Source organism: Mus pahari, chromosome 14 (genome assembly GCF_900095145.1).
Source record: "Mus pahari chromosome 14, PAHARI_EIJ_v1.1, whole genome shotgun sequence".
Classification (NCBI taxonomy): domain Eukaryota; kingdom Metazoa; phylum Chordata; class Mammalia; order Rodentia; family Muridae; genus Mus; species Mus pahari.
In genome coordinates this window covers 45,079,246-45,100,571 of record NC_034603.1, presented here as the reverse complement: position 1 = coordinate 45,100,571, position 21,326 = coordinate 45,079,246, and the positions used below count along the sequence as shown (strand labels likewise).

Genomic DNA, 21,326 nt, shown 5'->3' with positions numbered 1-21,326 from the left:
TCTCTCTCTCTCTCTCTCTCTCTCTCTCTCTCTCTCTCTCTTTTGTTTTTTTCAAGACAGGGTTTCTCTGTACAGTCCTGGCTGTCCTGAAACTTACTTTGCAGACCAGGCTGGCCTCGAACTCAGAAATCCACCTGTCTCTGCCTCCCAAGTGCTGGGATTAAAGGTGTGCGCCACCACGCCCGGCTCTGACCAACTCTCATAGTGCCAGAAGGTCCTATGCAGGCCACTGTGGGGAGAAAAGCCATACAGCCCACCCTGCATGCTATAATACTGATCTCCCAGACAGGATGTATCCACTGTACAATAGTGGCACAAAGGAGATGGGGTTAACCACAGGTTTTAACCACCTGAATTGGATTTGAGGATTTGTGGAGTGTCCACGAGAACAAATCTAGTCCTGGTACTGTAAACCTGGACTAAAGTCCAAGGTTCTAGAGGTCCCAGGCTTTAGGGAAGAACCAACTACTGTTGCTTTCTTGAACATGTTGTTGAACTGCCTTTTGAATGTTTATGCTTATACAGACAGATTAGTGCTGCCCTCAACCTTGACCAGAGAAACTTCTCTCTGCAGTGGTCAACAGTCAATGACCATCATACCTTAGAAATCACTGCAACTATGGTTACCAGCACAAGAGCAAATCAAACAAGATCAGTAAACATTCTAATAGGTAGCACAAACCGGACTTAGTGGGTTATTAACAAAAAAGGGAGTGGCCATCAAAGGAAGAGGGGAATGTGCTATAGGTACCTGAGGAAAGTGGAACGGAGATGTGGGAGTGTCTGGAGGAGTAGGAAGGGGAGTAGGGGGTGCACACAATCTATTTTTTTAAATGAAAGATTATTTTAAAAGATTGTTTTTAAAAAGAAATTTAAGACACAAATTTTCTTATTTCTCCTACTCTGTCCTAGGAAATCCAAGGATTTGGCTAACAGAGAAAGATAATATGCTGTCACGGTCTAAGAACCCAAATCTCTATTTCTGCTTACCTAGGGTACTTTTAAAAGAGTTTTAAGATGTCTAATACAGCCACATAGCCATGGATGCTAGTGTAGCATTTTTTTTTTCATACTAGCCTTGAAGCCTGCACGTATCATTTCCTCTGTGTTCACCTCATAGCTTTTAAGTATGACATTAGCTTTGCAAGAAGTAGTGAGCTAGGAAGAAAACCAAGTAGGTGTGTTCAACAGTTGACAAGTCTGGAACCTCTCCTTGTTCTTCTCAAGGAACGTTTTTTCCTTCCCTGTTTCACTGCTTGCTTCTGACTAATTCCAAAATTACAGAATCCTTTAACTTTCAATATTAAATACAAGATCCATTCTATTATGTCTTAAACCCAGAGACACAATCTGAAGCCAGCTTAGGTTCTATGAAGCCTTGTCTCCAAAGAATCAAAGAAATAAACAGGTATATGTCCCACACCCTCATAACTACAACAAAAACCCCTCAAGTTTATATCATGTATGTGTCTCATGCCTAAATCTAAATGCACAAGAAGCTGAGGTAGGAAGATGACTGTAAATCTAAGGGCTTTCTGAATGTAACTCTATCTGTAAAAAACTTCTAAGACCAGCGCTGTGGACACACTAAAGCAGTAGGGTGTTTGCCTCACATGAGAGCAAGACCCCTGGCTTCCGTCCTTCTTACCACAGGGATACAACAAACAACAACAGCACCATCTTAACTTTCTTTTTGAAGATCAGGAGACATAGCCTTGGAAAGGACTTGGAGGATGTAGAGTCTCTGCAGAACCCTGAATAGGAGGCCAAAATTCCAACTCAAGGCAATAAGTGGTGCAGAGATCCAGCTGTGGTATTTCAATGTCAGACAAAACCCAGGATTTCCTTCTACTGTGAGGCCTTGCCTGAGTTATATGTCTAGAAGCTTAGTTTTCTTACCTGTGAGAAGTTTTGCTATGAGCAAGCTGAGTATTATTTCCTACAGGGAAATCATGTTTATAGAGAGCAACAGTCAATGTATCTTTAAAGTCTCTTCTTCACTTTATACTCTTTGCACATATTTCGCTACTACTCGTGCTAAACTATAGATTAAGTCTGATTAAAGAATTTCCATCATTTTCCTTTTAAAGATACAGATTGCCATTTACTAATAATATAAGTTTTAAATTGTCAAACAGTATTTGGATATTTTAAATGATCAGATAAAAAACTCTATCCAGATTGAAAAAGCACACATAAGAATTCACCAGATACTGTAAGCCCCTGATGTACTCTATCTTGCCACTATGCCGAGCTGAGCCAAGGCAGTTTATGTGGCAGTATGGCTTTTATAAACTTCATTTCTACATATTTTGCCTCAACTGTCTAGTCTGGATCCCAAATCTATTCCATGCTGTCTGTGTTACACCTGCTTTTTTTTTTTTTTTAATGTAAGTATACAGTAATGTCAAGTAGAAATAGTTTAGTGTGACAAGTCCCCCCACCCCCAAGTCAACCAAGGCCAGGCAGAAGCTTAAAAAGCAACTAACCCCATTTAGTATTACATGCCATGGGGCAATTTACCCCAAATTAGTCAGGCGAGTTGGATTTAAAGCAATGATTTGTCTTATTTTTATTCTCCACACCCAACAGAAATAAAGGCTTAGGTTGGCTTATTTCCTTTGAGTTGTCATGCTTGCTTTCTTTCTTTCTTTCTTTCTTTCTTTCTTTCTTTCTTTCTTTCTTTCTTTCTTTCTTTCTTTCTTTCTTTCTTTCTTATTTTTTATATTTATTTATTTATTTATTTATGGCAAAAGACTCACCCCCATCTCTGATGGAGGATACTGAGAAGGAAGCACTGAGAAAGTATACCTAAGTTAATTTGCACAAGTTTTCCCTCCCTTAATTCAAAAAACATTGCCATTGACTGAGAGGATTGGTAGGAACTTATGAACATGGCCTAGGGAAGCTAGTTATAATAGCGAACATTTGTTATGAGATGAAAGCCCAAATAAGAAGTAGCACTGCCTCTAAAGTAGATGAGATTATTTTGATTATAGCTAAACTCAACTACTGACTCAATAAGATCCAACATTTCTAGTTTTCACTTCTGATGTATGCTCAAGTTCCCTTCCTTGTAATTGCTTCCACTCCTGGAGGTCAAAAACCACCAAATTTAAGGCAAAAGGTTTGTATGGTTATCTTTAATTGTCAATTTGACACAGCCTAGAATCACCTGGGAAAAGACAGTCAATGAGGGACTGTCTTACATGGGATGGTCAACCGGCATGTCTCTAGGAGACTGCCATAATTAAGTTAATTAATGGGGTAAGATTCAGTCCACTATTGGCACTATTCTCTAAGCAGGATGAGTCCTAAGCTGAGTTAGTCAGAATAGAGATATTGGGCTAAGCACAAGTAAGCAAGCAAGCAAGCAAGCAAGCAAGCGAGCATGTATGCATTCATTTTTCTCCATTCTTGGCTGTGGATGTGACATGACTACTGTTTGAAATTCCTGCCCTGACTTCCCTGCAATAATGGCTTGTAATCTGGAATTATGAGCTAAAATAAATCTGTTCTCCCACAAGTTACTTTTTGTCTAAATATCTTATCCTAGCAACAAAAAGGAAACTAGGACATGTATGTGCAGTTTTACCTGCATGCTTGTTGCGTCTGTGGCTGACTCTTGGTGTAGATGAGCCATTCCCTCGTGGTAGAAAAAGGGCAGCACCTTTGACAGTTAAGAAGCTCTCGCTGATGCTGAGGAAAAAGTTAAGAGAAACATTATTTATTTAAGCAAAGTAGATAGGATGAAGAGACCCAGTTTAAGATTTCTCTCTCTTCTCTATGCAAAGTTCCAACTTCATAGGGTGAAGCATGCCTTTATAATCCTAATACTGGAAGAGGCAGGCATCTGATCTCAATGAGCTCAAGGCTACCCTGGAATATAAAGCAAGTTTTATGCCCATCAGGGCCACACAGTAAGACTGTCTCAAAACCAAACAAAATGGCAAGGAAATTAAAACAAACAAAACAAAACAAAATAAAAAAATCAATTAAAAAATTAAAAATCACCCTCCTCCAAACCAAACAAAAAACTCCTAACAAATTCAAGAGGAGAGATTACTCATTATTCTGGTTGTTCGCATATAGTTCTGCTTATTGTAAATAATTTTTCTAAAATAAAACTTAAGGCATTGCATTTAAATTACACAGCAGGAATTAAGAACAACTTTAAATTTAAAAAAAAGGGAAAAGACTCAAATTAGATCATAAGGGTGTGAATCATGGCTCTATTGCTATATGAGCAAACCTACATTTACTCTTCTATAAAACGAGGATGCTATGAGAATCAGGGAACACACCGCTTCCTCCGGTGGTGCCTGGGTTCACAGAAGTAAGTCCTTAATAATTAGCTATTGTTAGTGAGTATCAGTGATGGTGTTTCAACAGTGTCCTGATAAGATGAAAATGTTACTTGTTGTCTTTCTCAAAATTAAATTTTATTTTTAATTTTTGTGGTATTAGGTTCTTGGATCAAACTTGGGGCCTCACATATACTTAAGTGGTGCTTACTGCCCAGTAATGCTTTTATATTTATTTATAACAAATCCAGAGTTTGAAAGAAAACACTTATTTTTAAAACACACACACATACACACACACACACACACACACACACACACACCCCTCATTCTCAAGTGTGAGCTCAAGACTTTATTTTGATTTAAATAGAGCAGTGGTTATGAAACCTGCAGAGAATAGTGTGTGTGGTGGTTGATGGGTACAGGCGGCTACTTGGATAGGACAAATAGCTTCTAATGTTTTATAGCACAATAGGATAACTATGACTGGTTACAACTGAGTATACACTTGAAATTAGCCAGAAGATATTGAAGGTTTCTAACATAAGGAAGTGATGAATGTCTGAGGTGATGAATGTCAATCATCCAGATCATCATTAAACACTGTATAAGGGGGTGGGTACAGGGTGGAGTGGAGAGATGGCTTATCACTGGTGAAAGGCACTTGTTGCTCAAGTTCAATTTCTAGTACCAGTTACAGGGGATTCAATAAACATGTATATACATGGTACATACACAAGTATACAGGCAAAATATTCATACATATAATATAAAAATAAATAAATCTACAGAAGTAAAAAATTGTAAACAGGTATCAAAATATTACATTTCATTTCATAAATATGCATAGCTGCTGTGTGTAAATTAAAAATAAAAAAACTAAAATTGTACTCTCAGTAAGTTGCACTCCACACACACTGAAAAGGACTAGTACAGAGGCAGTGTGCTGTACTTCCTGGAGTATCTCCTGTGTTAACATCATTTATATGAGAGGCTAATAACATAGGTAGAGAATTATTGCTCAGAACAGAAGGTATTCAAAATTATGATTACAAGTGGATATCTCTCCTCTAAACTCTTAAGCCTCTCCTTACAACCGATCCATAGATTCATCTACAAAGTTGTTTGGGACAAATACTGAACAGTCATGTCAGCCTGGGTGTCTTTTTACCTCCCCCCCCCCCATATGCCTCTAATCCATCTGTGAATCCCATGGGCTGTACTCTCAAACCAACCTTGGGTCTGCCCTCTTACCCCCATATCATTATGATTGGTCCATAGCTGCCATTTCCTTCTTCTTTTTTGGAGGGGGGGATAGGGTGGAGACAGGGTCTTTCTGTATATTCTTGCCTGTCCTAGAACTCACTCTGTAGACCAATCCGGCCAAAACTCAGAGATCCACATGTCTCTGCCTCCCAAGTGCTAGAATTAGAGGGATGCACCACCATTGCCCTACATTTCCTTCTTACACTATTTTTGCTTTGGTTTTTAAAAAGCAATTTTATTGAGAGATTCACCTTTGCTGATTTAACTGTATCTTAGCTACCTCCCTAGTTTTCTGAGCTAGAATCCATGTAGCCATGCTGGCCTTGAACTTGCTATGTAGCCAAGGATGAATTTGAATGAATCTTCTTGCCTCCACTTTCCAAGTGTTAAGATCAAGGTGTGAGCCGTCATATCCAGCCAATAGTTCTTTAAGAGTAAAAGACAGTGTTGTATTGAACTACAATTACTTTCCAACCACTTTTCTAGCATTACTATACTGACTTGTACACACAGTCAGAAGCTGTATGGGAATTTTTTTGTTTTGTGTCTTAAATAGAATCTCACATCACTTAGGATGGCTTCACTCAGCCTGCATAGTTTATAATAATGACTGTTCTTCTCTTCCTCCCACCTCGACCTCTTCTGTGTTGGTATTATAGACATGTGCTAATACACCTTAGTGTTGATTCTGCAATAAAAGCTTTTTGGGGGGCTGGAATGATGGCTCAGCGGTTAAGAGCACTGACTGCTCTTCCGAAGGTCCTGAGTTTAAATCCCAGCAACCACATGGTGGCTCATAACCATCCGTAACAAGATCTGACACCCTCTTCTGGAGTGTCTGAAGACAGCTACAGTGTACTTACATATAATCAATCAATCAATCAATCTTAAAAAAAAAAAAAAAAAGCTTTTAATACAAGTTGTCAAACAGCTGGGCTTGGTGGTGAATGCCTTTAATCCCAGATCTCAGGAGGCAGAGACAAGCAAACGTAGACTGGAGGACAGTCTGATGTACATAGTAAGAGCATCTCAGACCAAACCCCCTAACCAAGCAAAAACAAAACCAAACCTTTTAAACATACACAAAAGTACTGTGAGTGTTGTGTGTGTGTGTGTGTGTGCGCGCGTGCAGGGGTAGCGAGGTGGGAGAGATGCTTCGAGGGTTAAAAGTTCTTTGGTGGTCTTGTAGATGACTCAGGTTTAGCTCCTGAAGCCCACATTAATGAGCTCACAACTCCCGTAACTCCAATTACAGGGGGCTCTGACCTCTTCTTGCTTCCTCCACACACACATAGGCACACACACACAAAATAAATAAATATTTTTTAAACTAGGAAGAACATTATGAACACCCATATTTCTATCACTTTCTAGCTTTAGTTCACAGCTAATTTTCTATCTTTGTCCTTTTTACTTTGTCTCTAGTGTAAATCAAATCTCAGAAACTGTACCAGCAAAAAGCCTTTTGGTAGTTTTGTTACTCTCTCAGCAAAAAGCAGCCAGAGTGCTTTAAAGTATATCCAGATTACAGCATTGCTGTGTAAAACTCTGTTAATGTGTCTTTCCTTAGTATTTAAAAATGAAGAGTCAGCCTGTAGCTTGGTCTGTGAGGCCCATAGAACAGCTTGCAGTGAAGCAAGTTACCTCTGACCTTATGCTGCCTGCCTCTTCTTGTTTACTGTGAACTATCCCTGGTTCCCCTCTTCCGTCTCTTCAGTATTAAGGGCCCCTTCTCAAGGCCCTTGTACTTTCTATCCTCTACTTGATTCTTCTGAACTGGTCAGTATTTAAATCTCAGCTTTACTACCACCATCCCTCTTTTTCTTTATCCCAATACATCTATCCTGTTGTCCTGTTTTCTTCCTTTCAGGGTATTTTCATGAACTGAAACATTTATTCATGTGTGTTACTGATTGTAGTTATTAGCACATAAGTTTCTTAGATGCAAGGACCTAACCTTGCTCATCATTGTATCCTCAGCACTAGAAACCCTTCCAGAAACACATTAAGTGTTCAAAAGATATGTGGTAATTAATAAATTTCTCCTAGTTTACCCCCAGCTATCTGCACGGTTCCATCACTGAGCACACTGGTTGCACCCAGCTTTAATTCTAGACCTTGAGAAACAGAGGCAGATCTCTATGAGGCCAGGTCCTGGTCTACATGGCAAGTTACAGACCACCAAGGGCTACATCATGAGACCCTGTCTAAAAATAAATGCTATAGAACTCTAAGTATTTGGTAGATTAATGGGTCATAAAATAACATTGTTTATGGTAAATGAGTAGGCAGGCTGAAATCAGCTTTATAATGCTCAGTTATGGCTCAATCTCATGCTTCAATAAGGTGATACAAGATTGATAAAACTTTTGAAGTTGTGACCAGAGAGATACATTTTTAAAAAACAAACACCGTAATTAATAGATTACGGTGGGCTGGTGAGATGGCTCAGCAGGGAAGAGCACCTGACTGCTCTTCCAAAAGTCCTAAGTCCCAGCAACCACATGGTGGCTCACAACCATCCGTAATGAGATCTGACTCTCTCTCTTTTCTGGAGTGTCTGAAGACAGCTACAGTGTACTTACATATAATAAATAAATAAATCTTAAAAAAAAATCCTGACTGTTGGCTAGAAGAGGCTGCCCTGATTTTGTTTTGTTTCATCTTTAAATAAAGCACTGCTCTCTTGTGGTCTGTTGCGCAAGCCCTGTCTCTTGTTACATCCTTGGTGTGCACATGTCACTGTGTTGTGGACCAGTCTCACTGCCATTACGGGAACAATCTAAGACAAAATGTCTGAGTGACAGGATGAATGGGGTACACCACAGACAGGAAATGAAATTCACACTTCTGCCAACACAGCAACTGTTTCCTTTACTAAATGCAAAAACAAAACAGTTAAATAGTCTACCTACTCACTAGGCAAAATTACCAGCTTTGGTCATGTTGGTTTCCAGTAAACAAAGCAGTTATCTGTGTGTACAAAGGAAGCACTTGTTGAGTGGAGCTTAACAGCTGAGCATACTCCAGCCATGCCTTTTGAGACACAGTACTTTTCTCTGACAAACAGTAGTCTAACTTCCTGGTTTGGGAAGTTCTGTATTACTGTCCTTTTGTTGCTTATGCTTTAAAGAATATCTATGTTCATTCTTTTCGGTAAGCAGCTAAATGTGCTTTTCAAAATGTATGTAGTACTTTCACAAGGGTAATAGCAGGGGCAATTATCTTAAGTTAATTCAAAGCTGTTTGGACTCTATAAATTCATGATTAGAGAGAACAGGGGAGTCTGGGGACATAGCTCAGTTTGAAAAGCACTTGTCTAGCAAGCCCAAAGCTCTGAGTTTTGATTCTCAGCACTGCACAGGCTGGCTATGGGGACAGTAATACAAATCTGTACAAACAGATCAGAGACCATACCTCATAGGGCATAAGGGAAACCAGTTTTTCTATTTGGATCATTTGCATAAATTTCAAAAGATGCACAGAAGATCCAGCTGAGTCAGGCAAAAGACTGTCACTTAAGTGTGACAAAGGATCTCTGAGAGTGACACTCAATATACTCTAGATGACACATCTCATTCTCTTTATTCCATGGCCCTAGATACAAAGTCCTCAGTGATCACAAAGTGGCATACTGTTGGTAAAAGAGGGAGCATGGATGAGAAGTGGCTGACTACATTTTATTATTCCTGAGTATATTTGAGGTAGTAAAGTAAATCACACTATCAAAGATGAACAGAAACACAACACAATCTGTGATCATTTAGAGTTTTAATGAGCCAAATTAAACACTTTGTATCCGAATAAAATTATATGTAAATTTAATTTGATGTACTTCAGTGTGAGGTAAGAAGTGTAGTGATCTTCCCAGATAGGAAGATATCTAGTTATGTCAATATCAGTGTTTTTCAAACAGCTGTTCAAAGATTCAGCAGATGGAGATGTCTAAAAAAATCTTTTCTGAGGGGCCAGCCTGGTGGTTTAATGTTAGGTAAAGGTGTTTTGCTGCCACCCTGATGACCTGAATTTAATTCAGATACAAAGCCCAAAGGACTTAAAAATCCCTATGCTAAAATGGAAAAATGATAGAGAAAATCCTTCTTGATCTAAAGATGATAAAACAGTGCTTAGAGGATTGTTTTCCTAATGAAGCATGACAGTACTGTTCTTCAGTCTTAATCAGAATGAAGCTGAAGAACGGCTGCTTCTCTTTGTCATAAGATTACTGCTCATCAAGGGAGAGGCATTCCTCATTACATACAAGAAGCGAGTTAGCAATAGTTAACCTGACTTCATGCTAGCTGCTGGGCCCTAAGTACTTCATTGTACCTTTATAACACAGTCTACTATTTTTGGTCCTAGTTTACTTTTAGGCATTGGAGGAGGTCACAAATATTATATGTCCAAGATCACACAGCAGTAAGCCTCAGATTCAAGATCTGATGTGAACGTCCCTGCTCTGAAAAATTCTTTCATTACTCTAGTTTTAGGACAGTATAATAGATGAAATATAGTTTCTTTTCTATAGAGAATTTTTAAAAAGTATTTTATTTATTGACTGATTTTGTATTGGTGCTCTTCCTACGTGTATGTCTGTGTGAGAGTGTCAGATCCCATGGAATTAGAATCACAGACAGCTCTGAGTTGCCATGTGGGTGCTGGGAATTGAACTCCAGTCCTTTGGAAGAGCAGCCAGTGCTCTTAACCACTGAGCCATCTCTCTAGCTACAGAGAATTTTAAAGTAGAGTACCAAGTGAGAGGGATGAAGGTAATGTAATGATAAAAATCTATTGGGGAGGCCAGTCTAGTTGGGTTGGTATTAAGAACTGCAAGTTCTGCTGGGAATGATAGTAGCATTTTAGCTGCACAAACGGGGGAAAGAGCACTGTGTTCTTTGGGCAAACACCCCTTGCCAAACCCTTCAGATCAAAATCACTTCCTAAATCATGGCATTTGTTAGCTGGCAGTTTCTTCTCAGGCAAAGTACATAAAGCAAAAGGTCAACTAAGGGAAGAGAGAAAATACTTAGCTATGCAGATAATGAAACAATCTTTGAGGAATGTGGTCAGGGTGGTCGCCTCTGACCAAGCAAGAATGTTAAGGAAACAAAACAAAGCAATACACACCTGGTCAAATGATTGAATGTTGGTTGAACCGGAAATTCTGTTTTATAATGAACCAGATACAGAAAGAAATGGCTAATTTATGAGAAAATGAATGTTTCAGGGATGGAAAGATAGCTCAGTGGTTAAAACCACTGGCTGCTCTTACAGAGGACTGGGGTTTGGTTCTCTGTATCCACACAGCATCTTACAAGCATTTATAATTCCAGTTCCAGGGGATCTGGTGCCCTTTTCTGGCCTTCTCAGGTCCCAGGCATTCATGTGGTACACATATATAAATGCAAACAAAACACGTAAAAATAAAAAAAAATTTAAAAGTTTTTTTTTTTTTTTAAAGAAAGTTTCAGGAAGTAGAGGCAAAGTTCTTACTTCAAAGTTAAATAAAGAAAAAATAAAATTAAATGAAAGGTTATTTTCATATTTTAATGCCAGCCAATTGAATTTGTATGGTGTTTTTGCCTGAGGCCAGATTTACAGGTAAATGATTGTGAAATATTGGCTGTACACAATAACACTGCACAAAGCTGAATTGGTTGCAGCTATGTTAAAGTCAAATACACAGTTCAAGCTGCAGGATTTTTATCTTAAATAATAATAATAATGTAGGGTTGGTACACAGTTCCACATGTGTACCATGGGATATGCCTCCCCAAACAAACACATAAATCTTAAAAAAAATATATATGTAAGGAATACTTGTGTAGAGGGAGCATTTACTTACATTTTACACGTTTATACTTTCCTTTCCCTCTCTGATAAGCCCCTTGCTTGGTTCTTTAAGTTTTAGATACAAGAAAGATGTTAGGGCAGTTGCTGTCACTTCTTAAATGAGAAGGAGTTCATGTCCCTACTAATAGAAGGGCATTTGTAGCTAGAAGTTTTAAGTATCAGGCCAGCGGCCAAGGGATCACACAGATATTAATGCCATTGCTTATTGAAAAAACATAGCTACATTAAAAACAGGGTGGAAAAAGACATTATACACTTCATGACTACAAGAAATTCAGAAGCATATTTCTAAGTAAGGAGGAAAATGTAACACTGTATTCCTAAAGGAATCTCGATTACAATGGGAGAAAACGAAAATTCATGTATCATGCATTCCCCATTCCTACCACACAGAACCTAACACTGGCCAATACTGGAAATGGCAAATCATATCTGAAAGCTGATACCCTGGGACATTAATTCTCAGATACAAATCTATGAATACAAGTAGCAAGGTTAATTTTCTCCATATCAACAAAAGCACAGTAAACCAACAGACAGATGAGCTTAGGCTCCTGGTTCTTACTGACTGACTGCAACCATCAGGCCATTTTAATTCTAGCTTAGTTTTCATCTAGACCAGTGGTTCTCAGCCTTCCTAACACTGCAACCCTTTAATACAGTTCCTCATGCTGTGATGACCCCCAGCCATAAAGTTATTTTTGTACTTCATAACTGTAATTTTGTTCAATCTGTGGGTTGAGGACACTTTGAAAAACCTCTATCTCCAAAAATATTTGTATCACAATTCATTATAATAGCAAAATTACAATTATGAAGTAGCAACAAAAATAATTTTATGGTTGGGGGTCACTACAACATGAGGAAATGTACTAAAGGATTGTTAGGATGGTTGAGAACCACTGATATAGACCTTAATTAGGGAAAGGGAGAGACAAAAACTTAAATATCAGAAAATGCTTTTTAGTTTTATTCATTTTAAATATTCATTTATGGATAAGATTTTATTTCATTGTTGCTCCAATAGATAACATACATCATAGGAAGTTTGACAGAGCATTAATTTCCTGTTGGTTATACAATTCAGTCCTCAAATTTAACATATCTGGTTTGATGTTTGCTATTTCTGGCTATCTACTAACATCTTTCTTTTTCTTTCATTCATTCATTCATTCATTCATTCATTCATTCATTCATTCATTCGGTAGTAGAATCCTGGGTGTTATACACATTAGAACAGTGTTCTACCACAGACATATATCCCAAGACTTTTTTTTTTTTTTTTTTTTTTTTTTTTTTTTTTTTTTTTTTTTTTTTTTTTTTTTTTTTTTTTTTTTTTTTTTTTTTTTTTTTTTTTTTTTTTTTTTTTTTTTTTTTTTTTGGTTTTTTTTTGAGACAGGGTTTTTCTGTGTAGCCCTGGCTGTCCTGGAACTCACTCTGTCTATAGACCAGGTTGGCCTCGAACTCAGAAATCTGCCTGCCTCTGCCTCCTGAGAGCTGGGATTAAAGGCGTGAGCCACCAATGCCCAGCAAGTCTTTTTTTAAAAAAAAATGTATAAAAGTATTTATGTTTGCACGCATGGCATATGTGTGGAAGTCAAAGAACAATTTTTCTGGAGTCTGTTCTCTTATTCCACCTTGTCTCTCATTTCTGCTGCTATGCTTCTTAGTACAGGCTATCTGGCCTGAGGATTTCCAGAAGATTCTTCCATTTCGCTTCCCATTTCATGATGTAAGTGTAGGGTTATGATGAGCACTTATGTGGGATCATGTGGCAAATAAGCACTTTCACCCACTGACCCATCTTCCTGGGTCCTCTTTTACTTTTGAGACAGTATCTCATGGATGCTCACACAGATATTGAGCCCATGCTCCTCTTGCCCCAAACTCCTGAGGAGTAGCGATAACAGGCATGTACCACCACACTTGGCTACTATTTGTTCTTTTGGAAACTCTACCAAATGTGGACTTGGTAGCTTCCAACTCAGCCCCTCTGAGGGGGTGTGAGGGAAGCTGGAATGTGGCTTATTCCTGGCCTGATGGAATCTTTCCTCTGGGGCTAAGAATCTTAAGCAAGCGAACCAAAGGAGGAGGTATTGTAGAGTATGGCCATGTTCACTGTGGGGAGTGGCAAATTCCATACTAGTTTGCTTTTCCTCCATGGCCTTCTTAGAACACCCTTGAGTTTAGCAGTTCTCAGAGCTTGGTTCTTTAGCCCCCACACATTTACTACGTGTACTCTGACACTGTCCAATAAATATTTGGCCTAAGATAGGTTAAAATTAATTTCTGAGTTTGCTATATATTCCCAAGTATCAATTGAAGTCAGAGAATCTAATTATCTGCCACAAGCAACACAGCTTATTAGCAATAGAGACAAGTTACTAAGCCCCCATATTATCTGACACCCAGGATGACACTTACTTTCTTAGATGTTATTATCATAGTAAATGTTTTTGTTCTAATAGTTTGAAGCAAGTAGCATTTAAAACCATATCTTGGCTGGAGAGATGGCTCAATGGTTAAGACTGTTTGCTGGTCTTGCAGAAGAATTTGATGGGTGACACATAAGCATCTGTAGCTCTGGCTTTGGAGCTCTAACATCCTTTCTGGACTCCATAGGCACTCACATGCACTCGTATGCACACATGTACATACTCATACATGTAATAAAATAAATCTTTTTTAAAAGGTTAAAAGATAAAGAATCAAACTACTACAAACAAAACAAAACAAAACAAAACGTACATCTGGTCAGTCAAGAGTGATGGCATGTGTCTATTGTCATAGCCTTTAGGCTGAGGCAAGAGGATTGAAGTCAGCCTAGGTTACAGAGAAAGGCACTCTCTTAAACAAATAAAGCCAAACCAACTAACTAAACCAACCAACCAAAACTCCAAGCTCTGGATCTAGCCAATTTGTGTACACAGAACAAAGGTGGGATTTGATAGTACAGTCTTGGAAAAGATTTGAGATGTACTCCCATGAGGTAAATACTTTCATATTATCTAAGTTGCTTCTTTTCTCATCAACAAGTTTTTCAGGTATTAAAACTAACTCTAAAAAATACTAAACCCAAAATTTGTCCTGTCTAAAAGAAATGCGGGGACAAAGACAGAGCAGAGACTGAAGGAATGACCAATCAATAACAGGTCCAAGTCAAGACCCATTCCACGAGCAAGCATCAATCCCTGACACTATTAATTATACTCTGTTATGTTTGAAGACAGGAACCTAGCATTAACTGTCCTCTGAGAGGCTCTACACAGCAGCTGACTTAAACAGATGGAGATTCCCATTGCCAAACAATGGACGGAAGTTGGGGACTCTTATGGAAGGATTGAAGACCCTGAACGGGATAGGAACCCTACAGAAAGACCAACAGAGTCAACTAACCTGGACCTCTGGGAGCTCTCAGAGACTGAGCCACCAACCAAAGAACATACATGGGCTGGACCAAGGCCCCCATGGCACATATGTAGCAGACATGCAGCTCAGCCTCCATGTGGGTCCTCCAACAACTGGAGTGGGAGCAGTCCCTAAAGCTGTAGCCTGATCGTGGAATCTGTTCCCCAACAACGTTGCCTCATCTGGCCTCAGTGAGAGAGGGTACACTTAATCCTGCAGAGACTCCATGGGCCAGGGTGGGGCCAGGGTGGGGGGATACCGGAGAGGAGGCATTCTCTCAGAGGAGAAGGGGGGAGGAACTCTGTAAAGGAGGGATGAGGAGGGGGCAGCATTTGGGATGTAAATAAATAAATAAACATAAATTTTAAAAATACTAAAACTAACCACTAAAAACAAAATGTCAGCAGGATATGGTGTCATACACCTTTAATTTCAGTATCAAAGAAGCAGAAGCAGGTGAATCTCTGTGAGTTTGAGGCAAGCCTGGTATATACACAGAGTTTCAGGTCAGTTAGGGCTACACAGTGAGACCTTGTTTCAAAACAAAATACAACCAACCAAAACCCCTAAGACACCTCCACCCCAAACCAACATAAAATGTCAGGAAGACCATGAACGCCTTTAAATGAAGGCAGGTAAGACATGCTTATTTATAAATAAGCAGAAAAGTAGATGGCTACCCAGTCCTTGGATTATTTATGGAATTCTAGCAGACTAAGAACGTTTCTTTCTATATATTACCTGACCACATACTCATTTCATCTCTTTATAAAGATTGAAAGCATTTAGCATTTGGCTTATATTTCAAAAGAACTACTGAACATGGAAGACCAGAGTTGGTAGGTATAGGGCAGAGCTCTATATAGTAGCAGGTGGGCCCAATTTATACCTATGTGAGATTAGCATAGATCTGAAATAATTTGATTTCAGGATACAAGGATGATGTATGTATTCTTGGTTTCCTTCAAGTTGCTCCAAACTTGGACTTAGCAGTCTGGCTTCCAAACACTTTCCAGTTTGAGTTAAGACTGACTCCAGACCTGCCTGTGACACACACCCCTGTTGCTTTGCAGTGTCTGCAGCTGTCACACAAGACTCCGTTTCAACCCTGTCTCTAGCATCCGAAACTAACGCCCCTAAACAATATAATCATCACAAAACCCAGACTGTCCATGAAAGCTGTTGGTTGCAACACAACAGGCTTCTGGTGACTGACAGTGATAGGGAATTTTGTTTTTGAGAAAGTCTTTCTTCAAGAAGAGAAATTACACAGGGCAGTGGAGGTGTATGTCTTTAATCCCAGCACTTGGGAGGCAGATTTCTGAGTGTGAGGCTAGCCTGGTCTACAGAGTAAGTTCCAGGACAGCCAAGGCGACAGAGGGAAACCCTGTCTTGAAAACTACCAAGAAACATGATCAACATAGGTAGAAAGTAATTTAGATTAACTGATAGGAATAAACAAACCAATACAAACCAAATGCTCATGGCAAGTTCCTTACTAGCATTTGAACAATCAATCAATCAATCTTTCTTTTCCTTCCTTCCTTCCTTCCTTCCTTCCTTCCTTCCTTCCTTCCTTCCTTCCTTCCTTCCTTCCTTCCTATTTTATTTAGCTAATGCTTTCCTGGGTACTACAAACAACAGACCTGCAGCAGAAGGCTTGCAAGCCAGGCTTTCAAGCATTTGGTGAAGAAGTTAAACCCTGTTTTCAGCCAATGCCTTCCCTTTCCTTGGAAAGGTCTACTCTAGGCTTCAGGTCATCCCTTTACTGTTGTCACCTCAGCATCCTGGTTACTATCACTTTTTCCTCAATCTCTTTTCATACTGACTTTTATTACAATTTAATGAGACTTTATTGCTAATAGAAAGAAATACTCAACACCTTTGCCCCTAAACTTATCATTCCAAATTTCAAAACCCCTCACTGAGGCTCTTCAAATAGAACTCCAATTCCCAAGTTCCTCTGGCAGACATGAAATCTTGATGGACTTGACCTCAGAAACCCAGTTTCCTACTCCTGACTTCTATGTGTTCACTTCCTCTTCAACCTGAGGGACACGTCTGTTCCCTTGATTCCCAATTTTTTCCCCCAGGCTATTAACTTCTTTTTGACTTTTCTTATCTAACCAATATAATCCCATGTTGTATTTCCCAACCATTTTCCCTAGAATTCAATCTCCTTGTTCCTGAGTTCTGCAGTTTAAAATTGTACAATTTAATGAATTATTTATTACCTGTCTGATCAAGTAAGCATCTTGTCTAATATTATCTTTTCAATGTCATGAATAGTGGCGCTCTCTCTCTCTCTCTCTCTCTCTCTCTCTCTCTCTCTCTCTCTCTCTCTCTCTCTCTCTCTGACAAAAGAAGCCTAACACTGAAAGATTATAAAGCCACACCTCTATATGTCACAACACACTCATGGTTTCAATTACACGATGTCAGAGATGACAGCAAGAATACTGAGGGAATCCAGCTGATCCTCTTTCCTTCCCTGTTAACCCGAACCTTCCTTGCTCCCCTGGGCCCCACTCTCCACTCTCTGTGTATTACAGAGCTGGAGGAGGGGGAGTTGTTGTGATTTCTCTCAACTCCTGCTTTTACTGCAAAACTTACGGCCTTTCTTCAATGAGAGAGAACAATATATCCTGGTCCTTGACTCTACTCACATTTCTAGTTTGTGTTTCTAGTGACTGCTTCTTCCTAGCCTGGAAACATGCACAAGACTGGGTTCTTACATTCTGAAGACATATGCACACACGCACGCACACATGCACCTCAATGAAGGTTTAAAAAAGAAGTCTATAGCTGCTGTGCATTTTCCTCTCCTGCCAGTCATTCCCCCCTACTCATGCCCTCTTGCTTTGGCCCTGTTACTCCTTTGAAACTCTATCTCACCCAAATATGACGGACCCAAAGGACAGAGACTATGGGCATTTGCTTCAACAGTCTTTTCTTTTTATTGACTACCTGAAATGCAAATAATTTCCATCTTCTTTAGAGTCTATTTACAGATAGTTTCTAAAATATGACATCTACTCTGCACCTCTCCTGAACATCCCAGTTCAGTACTTTGTCAGTAATACTAACCTACCCTGTCCACTGTATTTAAACCATAAAGATGGTTATTTAGAAAAAAAATTTGTCAACAACTAATTGTTTTTAAAAATCATGGGCTGGCAAGATTGCTTAAGGGACAAATGAGCTTTGCATCCCATGACGTCCTGAGTAAGATCCCCGTGGTCCCACATGGCAGGGAACTACCTGAGTCCTGAAAACTGTCCTCACACCCTCATCCGTGTTCCTGGCACTCAAGCACCCTCCCCACCCATACAAATTGAATACAGTGTTGAGGAAATAGAATTTCTAGCTTCTCTTAAAAATTAGAATATTTGAACAGAAATATCTAAAGTCCCTTCTAACGCCTGGCCAGGGCTAAGCAGCAGTGTGATGCTTTAGACTCCATGTGACAGAGCAGTGAGAGCAGAGGCGGAAGGGGACAGGGACACACAGAGAAGAGTCTCCAATAAACTAACAGTTGAACTTTCCACACTCTGCGCCTGCCACTCCTGTAGTTGATGGGGTGTAGGGAAAAGAAGAGGAAAGGCAGAAGGAGCAGCAAGCAGTCTTCTGAGGCAGAAATGTGGCTGGAAGGATGGTTGGCGGGTTTGAGAGATAGTAAGGTGTCGGTGGAATGCAGCGGTCAGCACTGAGTTTTTTTTCTTTTTTGTTTTTTTGTTTTTTTCCGAGACAGGGTTTCTCTGTGTAGTCCTGGCTGTCCTGGAACTCACTTTGTAGACCAGGCTGGCCTCAAACTCAGAAATCCGCCTGCCTCTGCCAGCACTGAGTTTTAAATGATGACCTCAAACAAGGAGGAAAAGGGCAGGTGTCTAAAGGCTTCAGTCTCCTGATGATGAGTGTAATTCATCTTCCCATGTGCTACAACTCAGAAACTTCTGCTTTTTTGTTTTGTTTTTATTTTTATTTTATTTTTTTTTTTGAGAGATTTATTTATTAGTATATCTAAATACACTGTAGCTGTCTTCAGATGCACCAGAAGAGGGCGTCAGATCTCATTACGGATGGTTGTGAGCCACCATGTGGTTGCTGGGATTTGAACTCAGGACCTTCATAAGAGCAGTCTGTGCTCTTAACCACTGAGCCATCTCTCCAGCCCTGTTTTTATTTTTATTTTTTTGAGACAGGGGTTCTCTGTGTATCCCTGGCTGTCCTAGACCACACTGGACTTGAATTCTGAGATCCACCTGCCTCTGCCTCCTAAGTGCTGGGATTAAAGGAGTGCACCACCTCTGCCTGGCTGAAACTTCTGCTTTTCAAATGCAATGGACATTTCTTTCTTTCAGTCTTTATCTTGTCCAATCATTTTGATTAATCGTTTGGAAAAGTCATATTATGGACTTTTTTATTTGCTTGTTTTGAGTTGTTTGAGAGATGGAGTCCTATTGGATCTTACCAATGGGCCTAGAACTTGCCACCTAGAGTAGGCTGGGTTTGAACTTGAAGTGACATTTTGGCCTCTGCCTTCTTGGTGAGAGGTTACAGAGATGTGTCACCATACTTGGCTCCATTTAATACAGACACCTTTTCTTTCTTTGAAATTCCTTTATTATTCCTTATATATTAGATTATTTCTTCATAGTCTCTTTCCTTCATATATCAAAATACTATTGTTCATCCAACTCCTTAAACTATCATGCATTCCACGACTTCATTATCAGTTCTTTGTTTTTTATACATTCTCTTGGATGCCCTCATTTAATTATGGTCATCCTCCTATATGATTCTGGATTATTTATCTATTCATGCACAAAGCAACTTTAAAGCTCCGAGGCCTAACACAACACAAAAGCATTTAACACCTGCTAAGATTATAGATGTACACAGATGTGTGCTTAGTTTTTATTAAAAAGTTACGTCACCTCCTTGGTTGAACACCCCCCCCCCCCCAGTTTTTATTGTATTTATTCATGGCTAGCTACTGTACTCAAATTTCTGAATTTCCTTTTCAGGTAGTTTGTCATGAGTGTGAGGAAACATGACTTTTGTATGTTCACCTTATATTCTGCAACTTTTCTGAATCTGTCCAGTCCAAATCAAATAGTTTTCTTTGTGCGTGTGTGTGTGTGTGTGTGTGTGTGTGTGTGTGTGTGTGTGTGTGTGTTGTCTACAACCTTCGAGGGCCAGAAATTTTGTGAAGTCTTCAGCTTTTTCTATATAGGAGATCCTGTCACTGACAACACTGACAAACAACAGTCTTATTCCTTTACTGTGTTGATGACTTCCCTCCCAACCTCCCTCCCTCCCATTCATCCTTTCACCTAGCTGCTCTGGTTAGGACCAATTAACTTTTTTTTTTTTTTGGTTTTTCAAGACAGAGTTTCTCTGTGTAGTTCTAGCTGTCCTGGAACTCACTTTGAAGACAAGGCTGGCCTCGAACTCAGAAATCCACCTGCCTCTGCCTTCCAAGTGCTGGGATTAAAGGCGTGCACCACCATTGCCTGGCTAGGACCAATTAACTTTTGTAAACAGTAATATCAGTGATAATGATGACAAAGAAGGAAAGAGAGAAGATAGTGAAAAATAAAGTTCAAACAATAATTGTTGGGTTTCTTTTTTCTTTTTTTAAAGATTTATTTATTTATTTACTATATGTAAGCACATTGTAGCTGCCTTCAAACACACCAGAAGAAGGCACCAGTCATTACAGATGGTTGTGAGCCACCATGTGATTGCTGGGATTTGAACTCCGGACCTCTAGAAGAGCAGTCAGTGATCTTAAGTGCTGAGCTATCTCTCCAGCCCAATTGCTGGGTTTCTTGATGTCCAATCCACAGTGTTTATTATTTAACTATTTTTGAAATCTGTTAAAAGTTTGTTTGTTTGTTTTTGAGACAGCAGCACCTTATGTAGATGAGGCTGACTTTAAAGTCACAGGGATCTGTTTGCATTTGTCTCCTGAGTGCTGGGATTAATTAGAGGCATGAACTGCTTACTATACCTGCCTTGAAATTCACTAAAAGTATATTTTAAAATAAATTTATGACGAAGCAATGACACACAGCACATCATTTTGCAGGGACAGAGACTTTACAAGGTTGTATCATACATCAATGAGTTGATTAGGATTTGGAGGAAGAAGAAATCCAAATCAAAGAGATCTAAGGGTAAATGTAATTTTCACTGAGTTTTAAGCAGGTTAGAGGGGGAAAGGCTAAAAAATGTATCTGTTCCAGTATAGGAATAAATACTACTAGCCTATTCCAGCTATGGAGATTGTTTTTCAGTCTGTTTGAGCTAGGCCCAATCACCTACTCCAAAGGTAACTCGGGATCCATGAAAATATAAGGATTACACGGGAATGATTTTAAACACTAGTTTTAATACTAAAGGCAACATTTAAAATGATTAACAGAAAAGCTTCACACTGTAACAAATAGCTAACAAGGCTATTTATAATTTCTATAGTTTTTTTTTTTT

General features: G+C 39.3%; 1 protein-coding gene across 3 annotated transcripts in view; it reads right to left on the bottom strand.

Annotated features, from left to right (window-relative positions):
* Window positions 1–21,326, bottom strand: part of Ssh2 (slingshot protein phosphatase 2) — a 228,658-nt gene that overhangs the window by 61,575 nt on the left and 145,757 nt on the right. For all 3 annotated transcript variants that reach the window (XM_021212427.2, XM_021212426.2, XM_029545599.1), the window contains one exon: window positions 3,596–3,699. In XM_021212427.2, coding sequence (XP_021068086.1) covers window positions 3,596–3,699 — 104 coding nt within the window. The remainder of the gene's footprint in view (window positions 1–3,595; window positions 3,700–21,326) is intronic.